At 36.6% G+C, this 20,620-nt stretch overlaps 1 protein-coding gene across 5 annotated transcripts; it reads left to right on the plus strand.

Moving 5' to 3' along the window:
• The first annotated feature begins 1,715 nt into the window (after positions 1 to 1,715).
• Positions 1,716 to 10,498, plus strand: fuz (fuzzy planar cell polarity protein). 5 transcript variants are annotated; one of them, XR_012390265.1, is made up of 4 exons: positions 1,716 to 1,796; positions 5,191 to 5,977; positions 7,380 to 8,673; positions 9,395 to 10,355. XR_012390265.1 is itself a non-coding variant. In XM_073922591.1 (4 exons), exons 2-4 carry the CDS (start codon positions 5,251 to 5,253, stop codon positions 10,405 to 10,407), a joined length of 1,158 nt encoding a protein of 385 aa, XP_073778692.1. In that variant the 5' UTR covers positions 1,716 to 1,796; positions 5,191 to 5,250; the 3' UTR covers positions 10,408 to 10,498. The 5 variants fall into 5 exon arrangements, 2 of the variants coding, with proteins under 2 accessions (XP_073778692.1, XP_073778687.1); XR_012390267.1 differs by having other exon boundaries at positions 7,380 to 8,434; XR_012390268.1 differs by having other exon boundaries at positions 7,380 to 8,274.
• Positions 10,499 to 20,620: the final 10,122 nt, after the last annotated feature.

Here is a 20,620-nt window from a genome sequence, read left to right on the forward strand (position 1 = left end):
GTAATTGTAGTTCAGTATAGTTCACCCAAAAATTAAAAAAAAAAAAAATTCTGTAATCATTTACTCATCCACTTTTCCTAAACCGGTGTTAATTAATTCTGTCAAGAACAAAATAATATACTGAAGATGGAAACAGATAAAGAACTTAACTCAAACCGATACCATTTTAGGTTGAGTAAACAGTACATTTTCATTATTGGGTGAACTATCCCTTTATATAATTCAAACATTACCAATAACAACATAAAGACACAAAGAAAGAAACTTGGCATATATATAAGCCTCATGAACCATAGACCATTTTGAGAGATGTAAACAAAAACGAATGTCCCAATGTAGTTAAATTTTTAGCTTCTGAGAATCCAAAAAGAGCCACATATTGGTAAATAATATTATGATAGCTGTTTTAACATTAAGTTATGATTAAATTGCCTCTTGTTGCAGTTATATGAAATGGTTTGATAATAAGCAATGTTCATGGGCCAATGACATGACCACGTTGAAATGGTCTGCAGACAGTTCACTCAAATTTCTTAATTCTGCAATCATTTACTCATACACTTGTTCTAAACTCGTACAAATTTCTTCTGTCAAGAACAAAGGAATATACTGAAGAAATTTGGAAGCTTGGAAATTTCATGGACTGTTTTCAATTGGAGAAATGAACTCAAACTGATTTAAACCCCTTGAGTTCGAGTAAACAGTGAGTACATTTTCGGTAATGGGTGAACTATCTCTTTAAATGATCCGAAACATTACCAATAATAACATAAAGACACAAAGAATGCAACTCGGCCTGAACCATAGACCATTTTGAGAGATGTAAACAAACAATGGTCCCAATTAATGTATTTTCTGTTTTACATTTTAACTTAGCTTCTGAGAATCCAAGAGCCACATATTGGTTATGATGGCTGTTTTAACATTATAATTAAATTGCCTCTTGACCAATGACATGACCACATTGAAATGGTCTGCAGAGACAGTTCACCCAAATGTCTTAATTCTGTAATCATTTACTCAATGTCCTAGTGAAAAAAACAGCTTAAACCAGCCCAGGCTGGTTGGCTGGTTATAGCTGGTCGACCAGGCTGGTTTTAGAGGGGTTTTGGCCATTTCCAGGTTGGTTTCCAGCCATTTCCAACCTGGTCTTAGCTGGTCAGGCTGAGAGATGACCAGCTTGACCAGCCTAGCCAGGCTAGGAGCCCAGTTAAAACCAGCTATATTCAGCTTAAACCAGGCTGGTCAAGTTGGTTTTAGCTGGATTTAGCTGGTCATTTTCCAGCCTGACCAGCTAAAACCAGGCTGGAAATGGCCAAAATCCCTTTAAAACCAGCCAACCAGCCTAGGCTGGTTTAAGCTGAATTTTTCAGCAGGGTCACTTGATCTAAACTGGTTTGATTTCTTCTGTTCAGAACAAATGATTAGAAAGCTGGGATGAAAATTGCACGGACTGTGTTCAACATGACAGAAGCACAAATGGATTTGAAACCACTTGAGGTTGAGGAAACATGACTACACTTTTTATTATTGGGCGAACTATCCCTTTAATAAATTGAAACATTACCAATAATAACATAAAAAACACAAAAAAACTTGCCATAAAACCAAGAAAAATACTAACATGAATGAAGTTTTTTCTCCTTGCACACACTTGAAGTCTCCGGAAGATGGCGGAGTGGATCTTATTGTTACCCAAAAACTTTCATCGAGTTGCGAAGAAGAAGGAAGCGCTGTGGCTGTTGTTGTCAGAGATGTTGCTGTGGAGACGCTACATTTGCAACTTTATAATTCAGGTGAGACAAGACACAAATGTTTTTATTATTATGTTATTATGTTATTATTTCCTACTCAACGTATTTTAGCGAACGCTTATTAAATTTACACGATAAAATGCCTCAGTGTGGATTAGCAGATTAGTTTTGTATAACGTTTTGCATAATGAAGCATGCCAAATGTAATTCTGAATCGTGTGTTGTGTTTGCTCGTCCATTTTGCATGAAGACCAGATTTTCCCGTTTGGGTGAGGTGATTTTCTTTAAAGACTGACGTAAAGTTGGTTTTGAGCAATTCCAGCGTTATGGATGTGACATTTGCAGTAAAAACTCAACCCATAAATTGACAGAGAAAGTATATGTTAACATTTTATTGAAAAATTTGATTATATTTTCTAGAGCAACTAGCCACAAAGTTATGGGAGCAGAAAAATATCAATCTGTAAACGTGTTTTGTACTTTAAATGTGGAAAATAAGCATGCCTTATGGATGTGACAAAAAAAAGTCTGCGAGTTTACAGTATACAACACACTTTGTAGAAATTATGTGAATTAAACTGCACAACCCAAAAGAAATAATGCTAATCAAAAGGATTTGAGTCGGCTCTCTATAAAACAAAAATGATTGGTTTTATTTTATTTAATATTTTCACATTTCTGATGAAAAAGTGTTGTTATGGATGTGACATCTCTCTGTTATGGATGTGACGCATGTGAAATTACCATTTGTGTGACTTTGGTAAATCAAATAGTAATAGTTTGAAAACATTAACAGATGCTTTTTGAGTATTTTTAAAGTACTGTAAAATACTTGCCTACACAAAAAAACAGAAATGGTTTTCCGTATTTTGGTAAAAACTTAATTTTTTTTTCATGGCAAGGTTGACATTTGCACGGAATTGCTCTTTTACATTCACAAATTCGCTCAGTGACAACTTTTGACGTGCTCCTAATGTTTTCCATGGTACTTTGAATACTCGGTCTGACATAATATGCAAGTATGACTTCAAAACAACATTAGCAATATTTATTTAACTGTGAATTCACTATTGTAAGTTACTTTGTCTCTTGGTCATTGGCTGCTAATGATTTTTCAAGAGTAGTTTATAAAGTTATATTATCAAGGAGAAAGTCCAAATATGTGAATATAAATCCAACTTTGCCTTGACTTAAGTTTTAGTTAAAGGGATAGTTCACCACAGAGTTACATTTTACTCACTTTTTACCCTTCCTCAAATGGCTTTTTAAACCAGTTGATACCAGAAGTTTACATACACTGTATAAAAAGGCACTTTAGTCAGATGTCAATGTGAGTAATCTTTTTCTCTTTTCGTAAGTTAGGTTTATCATATTTGTTTCTGTTCTGCTTAATAGCAGAATTATAAGAGATATTTTTTGAGAAACTTTTTTTGAAAGTCAAGATTATATAAAATACGATTATTATGCCTCTAAAAAAGCTTAAAGGATGGTGTAAAGGTTTTTGGAGTTTCTGATTGGCTAGCTGACAACATTTGAGTTAATTGGAGGCACAACTGTAGAAACTGTAAACTTTTGACTGTCTAGAACAGGTGTGGGCAAACAGGATCCTGGAGGGCCAGTGTCCTGCATAGTTTAGCTCCAACCCTATTCAAACAGACCTCCCTGTAGAGTTCAAGTGATCTTGAAGACACTGATGAGTTTGTTCAGGTGTGTTTGACTAGTGTTGGAACAAAACTCTGCAGGGACACCGGCCCTCAAGGACCAAGTTTGCCCATCCCTGGTCTAGAAATTATAAAAAAAAATTCTTTACAAATTTTCTCTCATTATTCTGGCATTTAGCAAATGTAAATCATGTAGGTAATCCTAACGGACCTAAAATAGTAAACGTTTAGTATGATTTACCATCAGACATTGTTTTTTTAAATGGTTATGTTACTTTTTTTTTAAAGTGTAAGTAAACTTCTGGTTTCACCTGTAAATGTGAAATCATCAACAAAAACTTGAACCCCTTCTATGTTTACAAAAAAATCCGGAACGTCTTTGCCTGTGTGAACAGCGCTTTTTAGAATTTACCGGTAAAGTCGTTCTGGTAATTTTCCGGATATTTACCACTATCGCTGTGTGAAAGGGGCTAGGGACTTGCCTAATTACCCTAAGTTGCCCTTAACCTAGTTAAGCCTTTAAGCTGAATTAGAGCTGCACGATTCTGGATAAAATAAGAATCGCGATTTTTTTTGCTTAAAATAAAGATCACCATTTTCTCACGATTCTGTAGATGTAAAATAAAGGAATGGTAAAAACAGACATATGGCACAACATCGCTAATAATATTATGTGTAGGTCTACTGGTGTCTATAAATAATTCTATTCTACTTATAATAATTCTGACGTTGAATTATTATGTTTGAGATATATGCTTGCAATCTGTCATATTAGACTATTTAATTCACTGGTAAAATCAGACATTTGCCATCATCAGATTATATTCAGCAATATATAAGCTAGAGTAGTTATACTGACATTGTAAACATTTATTTTCATGCACAACTGTGTGTTCGCTATGAAAGAAAACACATCAAATGCTTGTCGTAATCATAACTCTAAAATGCGATGTGATCATTTAAATGAAGTGCACACTTTCGGTTTCATTCTGACTGCTAAGTGCTTGTTCATACTTTGCGCGCGGCTCCCAAACGATCAATCTGTGCCACAAACTGAATATTATTTACAACTGTATTACCTGTTACTCACAACATATGCAGGTTCTGTTCATTAAAGTAGACGTGCGCGTCTATCATTAAGTAGAGCGCCCTCTCTGTGATAACAGCTCACGGTCAGCAGCTCATGTCACGTGTGATTTCCAGATCGCAAAAAAACAAAAATGACATTTTTAGGTGAATTATACCTTATAAATACAGTATGTGACTCATTCAACATCATTTGGAGGTGTCAATGTCACTGAGCAACGTGTGAAACAATGAAAAGACTCGTGCAGCCGCCTTTTCTTCTCTCCTGAACTTGAAAATATGATTGACAGAATCGTAGAAATGCTGGATTAAGATCGTCTAGGGGGTCGAATCGAGATCGCGATCTTTTAACGATTAATTGTGCAGCTCTAAGCTGAATACTATTATCTTGAAACATATCTGGTCAAATATTTTGTAGTGTCATCATGGCAAAGATAAAATAAATCAGTCATTAGAAGTAAGTTATTAAAACTATTATGTTTAGAAAAATATACATTTAAACAGAAATTCGGAAAAAAATATATATACAGGGAGAATAAAAATTCAGGAGGGTGAATAATTCTGACTTTAATTGTGTATATAGATACAGTTCTGCTTTTCACTTTGATGTGGTCCTTTTGGATTCTGTTCTACGTTCAATACTGAAGTTCTGACATGGTTGTTTATTGTTTTTTTTTGTGCACCTGAAGGCGTAATAAGATGTCTCCATTGCTGACAGCCATTTAGAGCCACTTCCAGCTCAATTCAATATGCTGCAAGCGGAGACTCTCCAGCTCCTGTGCCTTACGGCCTCCAGTGGCGTCCCACTATTCTCCCGAGGATCCTCCAAGCAGCTTCCCTTTTCCGTCATCGGCTCCTTAAACGGCGTCCACATGTTTGGTGCAGGCCACGGAGCGCAGTTGTCCAGCTGTGAGACGGATCGGGGCAGTCGTGTGGTCTGGGGGGTCTTTCAGGACAGCCTGATGCTAATTGCGGTGAGCGGCAGCGGAGGCTCCTCTATTAGCCAACTGCAATTGCGCCGTCTGCTGGAGAACGTGTGGAACTGCATGGTCCTAGTTCTGGGACAGGACGAGTTGTCGAGCATACGCAACGTGGAGAGGTTAAAACGAGAGTTGCGCTCTTGTTACCGCCTCATCGACATGCTGTTGGAGCGTGTCAATGATGAGGAAGGATTTATGGGGGATCTGACGCAATGCACCGACTGTTTGCTTCCGTCCCACTCTGGATTGCTTCTTCAGGAGGCTGTAGACTCCTTCGCCCAAGCGACGGAGAGCGAATTTGGATGTCTGCTTTTAAACGGGCGTGTGGCTCGGGCTACAGAGAAATGGTGGTCTCGATTGACTCCGCAGGAAGTTGTTGTGCTTTCGGTGTTGGTGCGTTCGCTTGCTGATGCGTCGTCTTGTGACTATCCGGTCTTCCTTCCCAAAGGCAGTCCCACTGTCGCTATTCGTTTGCTCAGTTTCCAGCTGCTTCCAGGTAGGCTTCTGTCGATGCCAAATATTCTTGTTGCGATTATTTGTTGAAAGCTTTTATCATGGTAGTGATGGGGCGCTTCATGAAAAAAATTAAACATTTGGGTCAGGGCTAGGCATGGGACGATGACAGTTTCAAGTTTTACCGCGGTTTGGAAAAGCCAACGTTTTAAAATCGCTAAACCTTTCTGTACTGCGGTATATGTACGTTTTTGTTTTTGTTTTTCGCAACTATTTTATTTAGTTTTTGAGGTCAACAGCGTGTCCAGCATAAAAGGAGCATCCACATCAAATGCGTCTGGTCAGCCCATGATTTACCTGAAAAGCAAATCACCTACGCAGCAACATCCAAGCATGCTATCCGCTTGTTAAGTGGTGACGTGTTTGTGACGTATGTAATACTGTTTCCGGGTCCAAGCCGCCATTCATTTGAGTGGAGAAATCATTCGTTTATGATCACGTTTTATTCCAATCACACATTAAAGTTAATTTTATACAAAATCATAGTGTACACTACAATCTCTGGGCTTGCTGCATAACAAATACCAAAAATTTAACAATTTATAAAAAAATAATCACTTTCTGGCCATCGGATATTAGGCATGGACATATATACTGCGATCGTGATTTTCAAAAGCATTAAATCGCTTTGTAAACGTTTATTATTACCATTTCAATATACACTCACCAGCCACTTTATTAGATACACCTATCCAACAGCTTGCAAATTTCGAATGGGGTCCAAGTTTGGGGTCACCAAACTTGTTCCTACAGGGCCGATGTCCTGCAGATTTTAGCTCCAACCCTAATCAAACACACCTGAACAAGCTAATCAAGGTCTTACTAGGTATACTTGAAACACCCAGGCAGGTGTGTTGAGGCAAGTTGGAGCTAAACCCTGCAGGGACACCGGCCCTCCAGGACCGAGATTGGTGACCCCTGGTCTAGGTGCGATCTTTTAACGATTAATTGTGCAGCTCTACTTAAAATAATACAAAACGGTATAACTAAAGAAATCTTGATTGCGCTTCTCGTCCTAACTGAACAGTTGCATCATCGATGACGTACAGTAAGCGTGCTCGGGCTCAGAAGGTAAAATTGCAGTGTGAGTGCAGGGAGAGCGGATGGAGGACAATCGTGCTCAGGCAAGATATAAGGCAACTGTTCCTGGTGTGAGTACACCCTAATACCCTTACACCATGCCTAGTCAGGGTCGACCCAAGTCTTCAGGGGACCCTAAGCTGGATTTTATTTGGGGCTCCCTTGATGCAACCAATATGACACATTATTCTCAATCCTTGATTATTCACACACTATAAAAATCTCCTTTTGGTTAAACAGAAATTGGGAAAAAACATACAGGGGGGGTAATAATTTTGACTTCAACTGTATATGTCTTCTTCCAGGGGTTCATGTGTGCGTCCTCTGCGGCCCCAAACCCTCTTTGCACAATGCAAGTGAGCTCATCAGTCGTTTCTGGTCCACTTTGGTGGAGAATCTACGCACTTGTTTGGAGCAGGCCAAGCGTTCCAGTCTTCCACCATCTGTAAGCCTCCGCTGGGACGTCCAGGCTCTTCTACTGATCAACTGTGACTCCCGCCGTGCCCTTACCGTGTGTCCTCGGGTTCGGGTTGGTGCTCCTGCAGAGGATACACCACCTCTGATCTCAACAGCCAGACGTTTGGAGCTCCTTCGGCTCTTTTACGTGTTTGCCGTGACTCGATATTTTACCTCACAGGAGTCAACAGCATCGGATTTCGCTCAGGGATTCACTCACGTTCCTGTGCAGTGTTATCTCGTCACTGACGAGTGTAAGTGTTTTGGTCTTCAGAGTCCTCAACACCAGCTCTTCCTCCTCATGGATCCCTCTGTGCCCACGTTTGCCTTGCGGACGGTAGCCACACAGACTCTCTCAGCCATTACTTCAGCGACTGGCTTTTAAAGCATTGGTTTGGTCTCGTATGGTTTACTTGAATAGTTATCAGAACTATAGGGTTGTCAAAAGTATCGTGTTTGGTACCAATCGGTAATTAAAAATGTCAACAGATTCTTTGCTGCCAAGTGCAAACACAGATACACGGACACTGGAGCGTTTCAAAGCCATGGAAATCAGTCGATTCATCAGCGGATCGCTTGTATGTGAGCTCATAGACAGATCAGCTGATTGACACGGCTTTAAAGCGCTCCAGTATCCTCGTATCTGTGTATTTTTTGAGTGTTGTGTTCACATGCTCAACAGAAATGACTGTGATTGGCTGCAAAGGTCATCGCTTCACCATTCTTCACCGCTGTTCACCAACTGCAAACACCGATTTATGGACACTTGAGCATTTCAAAGCCATGTAAATCAGTCAAGTCATCAGTGGATCGCTTGTATGTCCGCTTATAAACAGATCAACTGATTGTCACGGCTTTGAAACGATTCAGTATCCGTGTATTTTTTTGAGTCTTGTGTCCACATGCTCAACAGAAATGACTGTGATTGGCTGCAAAGGTCATCGCTTCACCTATGGTCAACGCTGTTCGCCAAGTGCAAACACAGATACAGACTCTTGAGCGTTTTAAAGCCATGCAGATCAGTCGATTTATCTGTAGATCGCTTGTATGTGAGCTCATAGACAGATCAGCTGATTGACGTGGCTTTAAAACGCTCTAGTATCTTTGTATCTGTGTATTTTTGTGAGTGCTGTGTCCACGTGCGCAACAGAAATGACGGTGATTGGCTGCAAAGGTCATCACTTCATCAATGTTCATCGCTGTGCAACCGCAGATACACGAACACTTGAGCATTTCAAAGCCATGTAGACCAGTCTACCCATTGGTGAATTGCTTGTATGTCAGCTAATTCAGTGGTTCTCAAAGTGGGGGTCGGGACCCCCCCAGGGGTCGCGGGGCAATGAAGGGGGGTCGCCTGGTGATTTCCAAAAATCTATTTATTTTTATTAAACCATAAGAATTAACATATTTTATCCATAAATATACTGATAATAAAAATATAAAAATAGTCGTTTATAGTTACTATATACTATATAGTTACTATAGTAGCTTATAGTTACTAGTTCTATTGGATTGCGACCCCTGGGGTAAATACATTATATTAAAGGCAGCAATAGCGTCAGATGCATTTTGATTTTTCAACATCAGGTTATACTTTCTGGCACATTTAAAGCACTGACACAAATTTAATTGGTGTGTCTGCGTCATTGCATGCAAGGTTTCTGTATTTATAATCACCTCAGAGGATATTGGGGTCGCAAGTCATTGGCATTGTTATTTTGGGGGTCGCGGGCTGAAAAGTTTGGGAACCCCTGAGCTAATTGACAGATCAGCTGATTGATGCGGCTTTAAAACGCTCCAGCGTTCATGTATTTGCATTTGCACTTGGTGAATATTGGTGAAGAGTGGTGAATGACCATTACAGCCAATCACAGTCACTCTTTTGAGCACGTGAACACAATGGCCAATGAGCAGTGTTAAAGAATGTTAGCTGAAAATGGACGTTTTTAAAATTGCTGTACCGATTGGTAGCGAATTCGATACTTTTGACAACCATAATCAGAACTACTGGATTTGTGAATGAACTGCTCGTGCATTAAAGTCACTTTAATTTCAAATGTACTGATGGATTTTTAACTTTAATTCAAATGAAAAATGAATGACCTTTGGCTGTAATGGACAAACACCGCAAGGGAAAAGAGCAGTTTATTAGAAGATTAACACCTTGTTAGCTCCTGATACATGTTAACCTATTTTACCAAACAGAACTCCATAGTGTTAGCAATTATTTTGTGTGTTCGTTGCTTAAGTAGTGCTGAAAAGCTGGAATAACTGGAAAATCACTGGATTGAACCTAAAGTGAATCAAAATTGAAGCTCTTAAAAATGTACTGTATAACAATATATGTATTGCATTCACAATGTGAAACTACAGACGCTACCTTTGGCTGTTACTGAACATGAATGTTAAAGTGTGTACTTTAAGGGATAGTTCACTCAAAAAAATACACGTTCACTCACTATTTACTCTTCCTCAAGTGGTTCATGAGTTGTTGTTTTTTTTACTGTTGAGCACTAACGAAGATATTTTGAAGAAAGCGAACAACATGAAACCATTGACTTCCATGAAAAACAAATAATGCGGAAGTCAGTAGCTACAGGTTTCCAGTTTTCTAAACCATATCTTCTTTTGTTTTCAACATGTTTGAAAAAAGTGAAGGTTGAGTAAATAATGACAGAACTTTCAGTTTGGGCTGAACTATCTCTTTAATTCCACTGATCAAATTAGTTTAATAACTTGCTTGATTTTGTGTTTTGTAATGCATATATAGACTTTTGTCTTACGTTGAACAAGAAAATAAAATCATTCTGCTCTTTAGCAATAAATCAGCTGTTTCTTTTTATATCAACAGTGTTGATGACCTGCTACTTTTGGTGAGATTCTGTAGCGCTAATCCTGGATGCTATGCTATCCCATGATGCAACATGAGAGAATTCATGAATGAGAGTGAAGCGAGAAGGTCAGAAGTTAACATGAATAATTCATATTTTTTATTAAATTACCCAATAAATTGTATTTCATTAATGTCACACCTAAACCCAACCCCCACAGCAATGCAAAAACAGTAATTATAATGAGAATTATTCATATTATTTATTAAATTACCCAATAAATTGTATTTTATTAGCCCCTGCCCTAAACCCAACCATCACAGTTATTTAAAAAATAGTATTTATATTGAAAATTACTCATATTATTTAATAAATTACCAGTTGAATTGTATTTTATTAGCCTCTACCCTAAATCTACCCTTCACAGTAATATAAAAACTGTAATTATGACAAGAATTAATCATATTATTTATTAAATCACTGATAAAATTGTATTTTATTAACTTCTTCCCCTACCCCAAGCCTCACAGTAATGAAAAAACAGTGTTTATAATGAGTATTATACATATTTTTTATTAAATTATCCATTAACGTCTTTATTAACGTCTACCTCAACCCCAACCCTTAACCCAACCATCACAGTAATGTAAAAACAGTAATTGTGACAAGAAGGAATTGTATTTTTAATTAAATTACCCATTAAATTGTATTTTATTAGTGCCCACCCTAAATCTACACCTCACAAATATGTAAAAACAGTAATTATACTAAGTTTTATTCATATTTTTAATTAAATTACCCATTAAATTGTATTTTATTAGTGCCCACCCTAAATCTACACCTCACAAATATGTAAAAACAGTAATTATACTAAGTTTTATTCATATTTTTAATTAAATTACCCATTAAATTGTATTTTATTAGTGCCCACCCTAAATCTACACCTCACAAATATGTAAAAACAGTAATTATACTAAATTGTATTCATATTTTTAATTAAATTACCCATTAAATTGTATTTTATTAGTGCCCACCCTAAATCTACACCTCACAAATATGTAAAAACAGTAATTATACTAAATTTTATTCATATTTTTAATTAAATTACCCATTAAATTGTATTTTATTGTTGCCTACCCCAACCCAAAACCTACCCCTCACAGTTGTTATCATTGTACTCGCTGGTTCGAGCCTTGGCTCAGTTGGCGTTTCTGTGTGGAGTTTGCATGTTCTCCCTGGGTTCGCGTGGGTTTCCTCCGGGTGCTCCAGTTTCCCCCACAGTCCAAAGACATGCGGTACTGTTGAATTGGGTAGGCTAAATTGTCCTTAGTGTATGAGTGTGTGTGTGTGTGTGGATGTTTCCCAGAGATGGGTTGCGGCTGGAAGGGCATCAGCTGCGTAAAAACTTGCTGGATAAGGTTTCGGTTCATCCCGCTGTGGTGACCCCGGATTAATAAAGGGACTAAGTCGACAAGAAAATGAATGAATGAATTGTATTGTTGTACTAGCATACGTAATTACCGTTAACTTCAGTCCACAGCTGTATCTCTTCAAGACTTCAGCTGTTCATTGGTCAGAATTGTGTGTAACTCCTCCCTCTGCTGGTCAAAATCTCACAGACCACAGCTGATGGGTCTATTCCAGGTGTGGGCAAACTTGATCCTGGAGGGCCAGTGTCCAGCATAGTTCAGCTCCAACCCTATTCAAACAGACCTCCCTATAGAGTTCAAGTGATCTTGAAGACACTGATTAGTTTGTTCAGGTGTGTTTGATTAGTGTTGGAACAAAACTCTGCAGGGACACTGGCCCTCGAGGCTCAAGTTTGCCCATCCCTGGTCTATTCTTATCAAATGAGCAGACAAAAGCAGTTACTGTCTAAACAATTTAACTAAAGACAATAATAATTAATAACTGTGTGAGTATTTTGAGCAAATGATTTTAAATAGCATTGTGTAACCTACACAACATGCTAACCATGCACTGCAGCCAATAATTGAAAAGCTAAAAAAGACCTTAACAAAAATAAGTGTGGAAGACAACATGATTGTTTGGCTCTGCAAAATAACATCTTTCAACTGACAGTAACGCACTGCAAAAATGCTTTCTTACTTAGAGTTTTGGTCTCATTTATAGTCTAAATATCTAAACGTTCTTGAATCAAGAAGCATTTAAATAAAACAAACAATATAATCTTATTTTAAAATGAACAGCAAGATTATTTTGCTTACTCCATTATTAAATTATTTAGCTCATTTAAAACTCAATTTTGGCATTTGTATAATTACATATGAATAAAAGCAATTATACATTGAACGTACTGTTCACTGGCTGACAAAAGTCCTGTCGTTGATCTCAGTTGTAAGAGCAACAAATAATAACTCGACTTTTAGTTGATCATATGGAAATGTGGCAGAAGGTTGATTTTTCAGATGAATCATCTGTTGAACGGCATCCCGATCAACCCACATGGACCCAAGATTCTCAAAGAAATCAGTCAAGTTTGGTGAAGGAGAAATCATGGTTTGGGGTTACATTCAGTATGGGGGCGTGCGAGAGATCTGCAGAGTGGATGATCAGCATTAACAGCCTGAGGCATCAAGACATTTGTTCTGGCCATTACATTACAAACCCCAGGAGAGGGACAATTCTTCAGCAGAATAGCGCTCCTTCTCAGTGGCGCCTGCAGCCGTACGGCAGTACACACTATGCGTACCTACCATGAGAGGGCTGGAATTAATGCCGATCATTATTTATTTATTTATTTGTGACATAATTGAAATGGATTATTAAACAGTATACACTACAGCTGCCTGCTTTTCCAACACAATCTCACGGCAATTCGTAACTTTTTCATTTAGTGGCTAATTCGTATGAATTCGTACGATCTAATTCGTACAATTTAGTACGATTTGCTCATCCCCCAATGACGGTTGGGGTTAGGGGTGGGGTCAGGTGCCACGCCTCCTTTTTAAAATCGTACCATTTCGTACGACTGAACTCGTACGAATTCGTGCTAATTAGCCACTAAACTGGCAAAACTACTTACGTTTTCTCGTGAGATCAGGCTGGCTTTCCACTATCATGCCAAATCATTCTTAAAAACACTTCGGTAAGGTTACAGTTGTTTCTCCACTGAGGACTCAGGGAGTGAAGTTTACCAACAGCTGCATGCACCACTGAAAGACTTTGTTTTTCTGCTGCGCATCGAATAAAGACACGCTTAACATCATCGATGTTCACAATCCTATAGCTACATCATATATCCATGAAACATGAACTTGCAGACTCTTTGAACAACGAGGAAATAACTGCACTTTAGTCAAGCCAGACGGCTTGTTTTGTAAAGTAATGCAGGTGCTATACCACCTTAAGGACGGTTACGGCGTGTTGTGATGTCGGCCGTCACCGGAGAAAGTCTAGTCTTTCTTTACTTTATTGGACTTTTGTTTGAAAGCTTTAGTGGCGCTGTGTCCAAGGTACTGTTGTATGAGTAAATTATAGCCTATATATGCACCAATAAACAGGTCAAATTAATGAATAAATAAAATAAATATGGATTCTCAAATGTCGGTATTGTTTTTTTTTTTTTTAAATAAACAAAATTTTTTTATAAAAATAAAACGAGCAATTTTCAAAAAAATTTTAACGATTCAGTTAAATATAAGATGGACATTTATGGGGCATGTAACATGCTTCTGTGTTGTTGTTTTTTCTCAGTGATCTTTATTACATACTGGGTAGCTGCGCAAAATATTTTCTAAAATGTCAAGCTGGAATTTGTCGATAGCTTAAAATATCAGACAATAAAATATACAAAAATAACAAAAAATAATAAAAATGCAAAGATAAAAAGAGCAGAATTTTGATAAATTATATAATAATATTGGTTTTTATTTTACTTGATGCATTCGTTATTTAACGTTTGAATACTGAAATAACAGCCATCGGAAGGGGGCGGGGCGGGGCTGGATTTGTGCATACATTAGAATAAAATCCTGTAGGCGCCCCTGCTCCTTCTCATACTTCAGCCTCTACATCAAAGTCCCTGAAAGGTCAAGGTGCTCCAGGATTGGCCAGCCCAGTCACCAGACATGAACATTATTGAGCATGTCTGGGGTAAGATGGAGGAGGCATTGAAGAGGAATCCAAAGAATCTTGATGAGCTCTGGGAGTCCTCCAAGAACGCTTTCTTTGCCATTCCAGATGACTTTATTAATCAGTGATTTGAGTCAGAGATGTATGGATGCAGTCCTCCAAGCTCATGATGGAGTCAGACACAATATTCATTCTGTCTCCACTGCAGCAGGACTTTATATTCTATACTGGACATTATTTCTGTTCAGTGATGAGACTTTTGTCTCATCAAAGTCAAACCTTACTGCCCTTATAAAATCCATAAAAATCAAGGCATGGTCATATTTTATTTTGGTCAAATAAGCGTAATCTAGAGGCCTTTGCCTTTTATATAAGCCACTTCTGATACCAAATGATCAACTAGAAGTCAAGTTATTATTTGTTGTCCCTAAAACTTGGATAGGCGACAAGACTTTTGTCAGGTAGTTTATGTCTTCAGTTGATGTCAACAGTTTTACCTTCACAAAGACTAAATATTGCACAGTCCTATAAAAGGCTAAGAAAATAAAGAAGTCCTGTTTTATATTAAACTATTCATCCACGCCCAGTTTCATTATATTTGCTTTAAAGGAATAATCCGGGTTAAATACCAGCTGAGATCTGTGACATGCCTCAGTTTGCAAAGACAATGTGTTGACAGAAATGTGCTTACAATGGAAGTCAATGGGGCCCCTGAGACTGTAGGAAGCATCCACTGCCTATCCCTTCTGTCCCTGACGAACTGGTCTAAGTATTAGGTCAGTTCTTAGATCACATTTCTAGCTTCCTGGTGTCATTATTCATCTTTATTTATCACATCATCTTGGTGGTGTGCATTTATACAGTGAAATTTGGAATTATTTGCCTCCCTGTATATATTTTTTCCTCAATTTCTGTTTAACAGAGAGCAGTTTTTTCTTAACACATTTCTAATCATAATAGTTTTAATAATTCATCTCTAATAACTGATTTATTTTATCTTTGCCTTGATGACAGTAAATAATATTTGACTAGTCAAGATGCTAGTATTCAGCTTAAAGTGACATTTAAAGGCTTAACTAGGTTAAGTAGGCAAGTCGTCATTGTATAACAGTGCTTTGTTCTGTGGACAGTTAATTTTTTGTATAATGTTATCTAATAATAACTAATAATTTTGACCTTAAAATGGCTTTTAAAAAATAAAAAAAACTGATTTTATTCTAGCAAAACAAGACAATAAAGTCTTTGCTCAAAAAAAAAAGTATTATAGGAAATACTGTGAAAAATACCTCGCTCTGTTAAACATCATTTGGCAAATATTTGAAAACTAATCATTTTTACTTCATCTGTACTTTAGTTATTATACTATATATGTTATGTATATATATACACACACACACACACACACAGTTAAAGTCAGAATTATTAGCCCCCTTCGAATATCTACAGAACAAACCACTTTATTTTTAAGGTTATACAATAACTTGTCTAATTCCCCTAACCTGCCTAGTTAACCTAATTAACCTAGTTAAGCCTTTAAATGTGACTTTAAGTGGTATAGAAGTGTCTTGAAAAATATCTAGTCAAATATTATTTACTGTCATCATGGCAAAGATAAAATAAATCAGTAATTAGAAATGAGTTAATAAGACTATTATGTTTAGAAATGTGTTGAAATCATCTCTCCATTAAACAGAAATTGGGGAAAAATAAACAAGCGGTCTAATAATTCAGGGGGGCTAATAATTCTGACTTTAACTGTGTGTGTGTGTGTGTGTGTGTGTGTGTATGTATATACATATATATATATATATATATATATATATATATATATATATATATATATATATATATATATATATATATATATATATATATATACTACATTTAAAGTAATACTTTATGCAAAAGCGAGAGAGGATTGAAGCAGAACTGTGTTCTTTAGGTTTACAATCAAAAAAAGAATTAAAGAACCTGGGTGTTATTTTCGATTGTGATCTTAATTTTAAATCTCATATTAATCAAGTTACAAAAACATGTTTTTATCATTTACGAAATGTTGCCAAAATTCGTTCTTTCCTATCTTTTGATGATGCCAAGAAATTAATTCATGCTTTTATTTTCTCTCGGCTTGATTATTGCAATGCTATCTATACTGGTCTACCTAAGGGTTCTACAATGAAGTTGCAATTGATACAAAATGCAGCAGCCAGAGTTTTAATGAAATTGAAGAAACGAGAGCACATCACACCAGTATTAATAGAATTACACTGGTTGCCTGTGCACCAAAGGATAGATTTTAAGATTCTTTTATTAGTTTTTAAAGCACTACACAATATGACACCTTCCTACATTTCCGACTGTTTAACAAAATATAATCCAAACCGTTTACTACGCTCTTCTAGTGCTGGACTTTTAGAATTTTATCCTGTAAATCTGATGCGATCTGGCGGCACTTCTTTTAGCCATTATGCTCCAAAAATTTGGAACTGTCTCCCCCTTGAAGTGAAAGAATCACCAAGTATTCATGTTTTTAAAAAGCGTGTTAAGACACATCTTTTTAAAATTGCGTATGATTAAACAAGTTTGTTAAGTGTACGCATTTTATCTATTTTGTTGTAGGTTTATGTATGTAATGTATGGTGTGTGCCTGCATTTGTAAGGACTATTGTGTGTGTGATCATGTGAATATATACTTACATTTTGTGTACATGAATGTTTTTATTTCAGTATATGTGATAAGTTTTTGTGGTCTGTTTTAATGTTTTTGTTGTTGTTTGTGAGGCACTTTGAGTTGCATGTATGTTGGAAAAGTGCTATACAAATAAAGTTATTATTATTATTATTATTATTAAAAGTCTTATCTCTAAAGTAGACATAATAAGGTTTGTAATAATGTCGTCATTATCACTACAAGTACAAATGTAAACAATTAAAACAAGCACACTTTTATTGGAGGGCTGTGGTGTGTTTACTTTTTATTCTGTGAGAAATGTGTCATGAGGTTTGGTTTTGATTCAAAGTCCAAATATCTATATATATATATATATATATATATATATATATATATATATATATATATATATATATATATATATATATATATATATATATATATATATATATGCAGAATTATTAGCCCCTCTTTGCCTTCATCAGGCTTGCATTTTCACCACAAAGGGTATCCTTTTGGTGGGTGTGGTGTATGACAAAGTTTAAGTCGACCTCATCCTCGCTCGAATAAATGTCTACAGTAAAGCTGTACGGGTCGTTCACATATCATATGAGCAGCACTTCTCACAAAACAGATGCTTTACACACATAAATACTTGTTTGTAAATGTTTATTACTAACTTTGTTATGAACATGAGTTGATTATAACTGCAGATCAATGACAGTGCGAAATAGGCCACTGTAACGTCTGTAATTATATAAAATAAATACATAAATGCAACATATATGAACACATACAGCCCCTTACAGTCTCTGATATATTATTAATTACAGAAAAAACTACACACAGCAGACATTTAGTCCTTATTTGAGTATAAAAACACACGCAATATAGCCCACAGTCAGAGCAAACCTCTCATCTGTGTCTGTAATCTTCAACAGCACTTGTAAGCTCTGTTAGAGAGTCATTTTGTCATTCCCAGTTCATAATAGTCCAAAAGACGAAGATAAACATGGCAGTGTGTTCATGATTCACTTTGCTAAAACAATTTTGCTCCTGTGTTTTGACGGCTTCTCTTTTTTTCCGCGTTTCACTCTCGCTTCACTCTCATGCTTGTCCTTTTTTTTCTGAATGGATCCGATGACGGAGACACTTCAATAATCACACACACATTATTATCATCATCTCAAGAAGTTCATTATATCAAATACAGAAGCGATCACAAGCTCCCGGAAGAAAGATAATACCGCTCGCGTTTTTAGACGGGCTCGTAAAACAACAACAGGACACAGCAGAATTTTCTTCTTGGCCTTGTGTCTGTTCATCGAGACATCGACAAGGTTTGTTTGAGCCCGGGTCATCCATGGCTCGTTATTATATCCATATAGTATTTCCATGTAATGTCTTGGCTTTGTATTTTTAAAAAAAACATGGCGGTTCCTTTGTTTACGTTCTGAGCTTGTGACGTATCTCTAACCAATCAGCATTGAGCTGCACGTGTAGCTCCACCTTTTGGTACCTTTTCTCTCGTTTGGTACCCTTTCGAAAGGGTGCCGAGAAAGTGGTACGGTTTGGTTTGGTACGCTTTTTGACAGTGGAAACGGCCATAAAAGCGTACAAACCAAACCGTACAGTACCGTACCGTACCACTCAGTGGAAACGGGCCATCAAACTATTAAAAATGTTTTTAAAAAGTCACTTTTTTCTACTTGTCAACCCTCTACTGCAGTGGTTCTCAAACTGTGGTACGTGTACCACTAATGGTACGCGGGTTTCCTTCTAGTGGTACGCGGAGGAATGAAATATGTCATGTACATGCTACATTTATTTTAAAATTTATAAAAAATTATGTATATAATATGCCATATATGACATATAGCCTATATTTCTGAGGTAATCTGCCACGTTTTTTATCTGAGCAGAGTTGTAGCCACTTTACTGAGCCTACTACGCTACTGTATTTCAATACTGCTCATTTTTGGTGGTACTTGGAGAGACAATTTTTTCTGAGGTGGTACTTGATGAAAAAAGTTTGAGAACCACTGCTGTACTGCATGCGATTACCATACGGCAACATGATACTTATGTTAATTTACTTGCCACTGTTTCTTAAAGACCAACATTTTTTATTTTTTTTTCCTGAAGGAGAACACCTTAGAGTAGCCAATGATATGCTTTGCTTGGACAGGAATCACAGGACAGATTTTTCTAATCCCCATTGATAAGATAAAATAAAGTAGTGACTGCAGATCGAAGGAAAGTAGTGGAGTAAAAGTACCGATACAGCACTAATAATGTACTCAAGGGAAAGTAAAAGTACACATTTTTAAAACTACTTACAATTTCTGAGAAATACAGTAGTTCAAGTATTTGTAACTTGTTACCTTACACCACTGAAATTATATTCACAAAATGTCTTACAGTTTAACTTAAGGGAACCTTAAATAGGCTATATACAAGGTTCTTACACCTTTTCCAACTTCAAACTCCAGCACTTTTCAAGCACTTTCAAGGTGCATTTGTATGCTTTTCCAGCACCTAATAACCATGGTTATTTACGTTTATTGTTGTATGTACTTTTTCACATTTATGGCACGTTCCATTGTGGCATTTTAAAAAACACAATATGACAATTCAACTTAAATTCTTAAGTACTTTCGAGCATAGATTTATTGGGATAGTTCACCCAAAAATGATAAAAAAAATAAGTAAATAAATATAAAAAGTTCAGTTATTGGATGTTTTTAAGTTTGGTCCCTTTTTACTTAAAGTTTATATCTCACGAAATAAGCTTACAGTCAGATTTTGTTTGTGTGTAGTACCAAAATTTCATGACTAGTCGTTCATAATATTTCATGTGCATTGTTATTGTTTTTACAGTCATTGGATTGGTATTTCAGGTGCAAAGATGCATTAAGGGTGAATGTCTCCTGCATAGAAATGCATAGAAAGCTAATAGTGCCAAAACAATATGAATTTAAATTGTGTTAATTAAAATTCTTAAAAACTTAAAACTGTATTTTTACATACCCAATATCTGCAGTCTTTGAATTCAGAACCAAAAAAATCAGAAGTTCTTTAAAATTCTGACTTAAAAAAATATGTTGTCTTAAACTTCAGATGTTCAATAATCAAGTTAAGAAATACAAATTCAAAAATTTCTAATAGCTTATAATCAGTATTATTAAATTACAATTGTTAATAATTCAGTTGAACACACTTCAAATTCAGATTGTTTTGGCTTATTATTAGCTCCATAAATACGCGCATGCGCTGAACATTTTGCAATGAAAACTGATCGCACGACAACAATTTATGCACTCGCACATATGCTCCCAAATATATTTTGAGGTCACATATCCCTGCTGAAAATTCCAGCTTAAACCAGCCTAGGCTGGTTGGCTGGTTTTAGCTGGTCGACCAGGCTGGTTTTAGAGGGGTTTTGGCCACTTCCAGGCTGGTTTCCAGCCATTTCCAACCTGGTCTTAGCTGG

This window comes from Danio rerio, chromosome 2, assembly GCF_049306965.1.
Source record: "Danio rerio strain Tuebingen ecotype United States chromosome 2, GRCz12tu, whole genome shotgun sequence".
NCBI lineage: Eukaryota > Metazoa > Chordata > Actinopteri > Cypriniformes > Danionidae > Danio > Danio rerio.

Bases quoted from the DNA above. Each gene is read 5' to 3' on its own strand.
- fuz (XM_073922586.1), top strand. From the start codon at position 5,251: ATGCTGCAAGCGGAGACTCTCCAGCTCCTGTGCCTTACGGCCTCCAGT. The intron at 5,978-7,379 runs GTAGGCTTCTGT...GTCTTCTTCCAG, and splicing joins CAGTTTCCAGCTGCTTCCAG to GGGTTCATGTGTGCGTCCTC.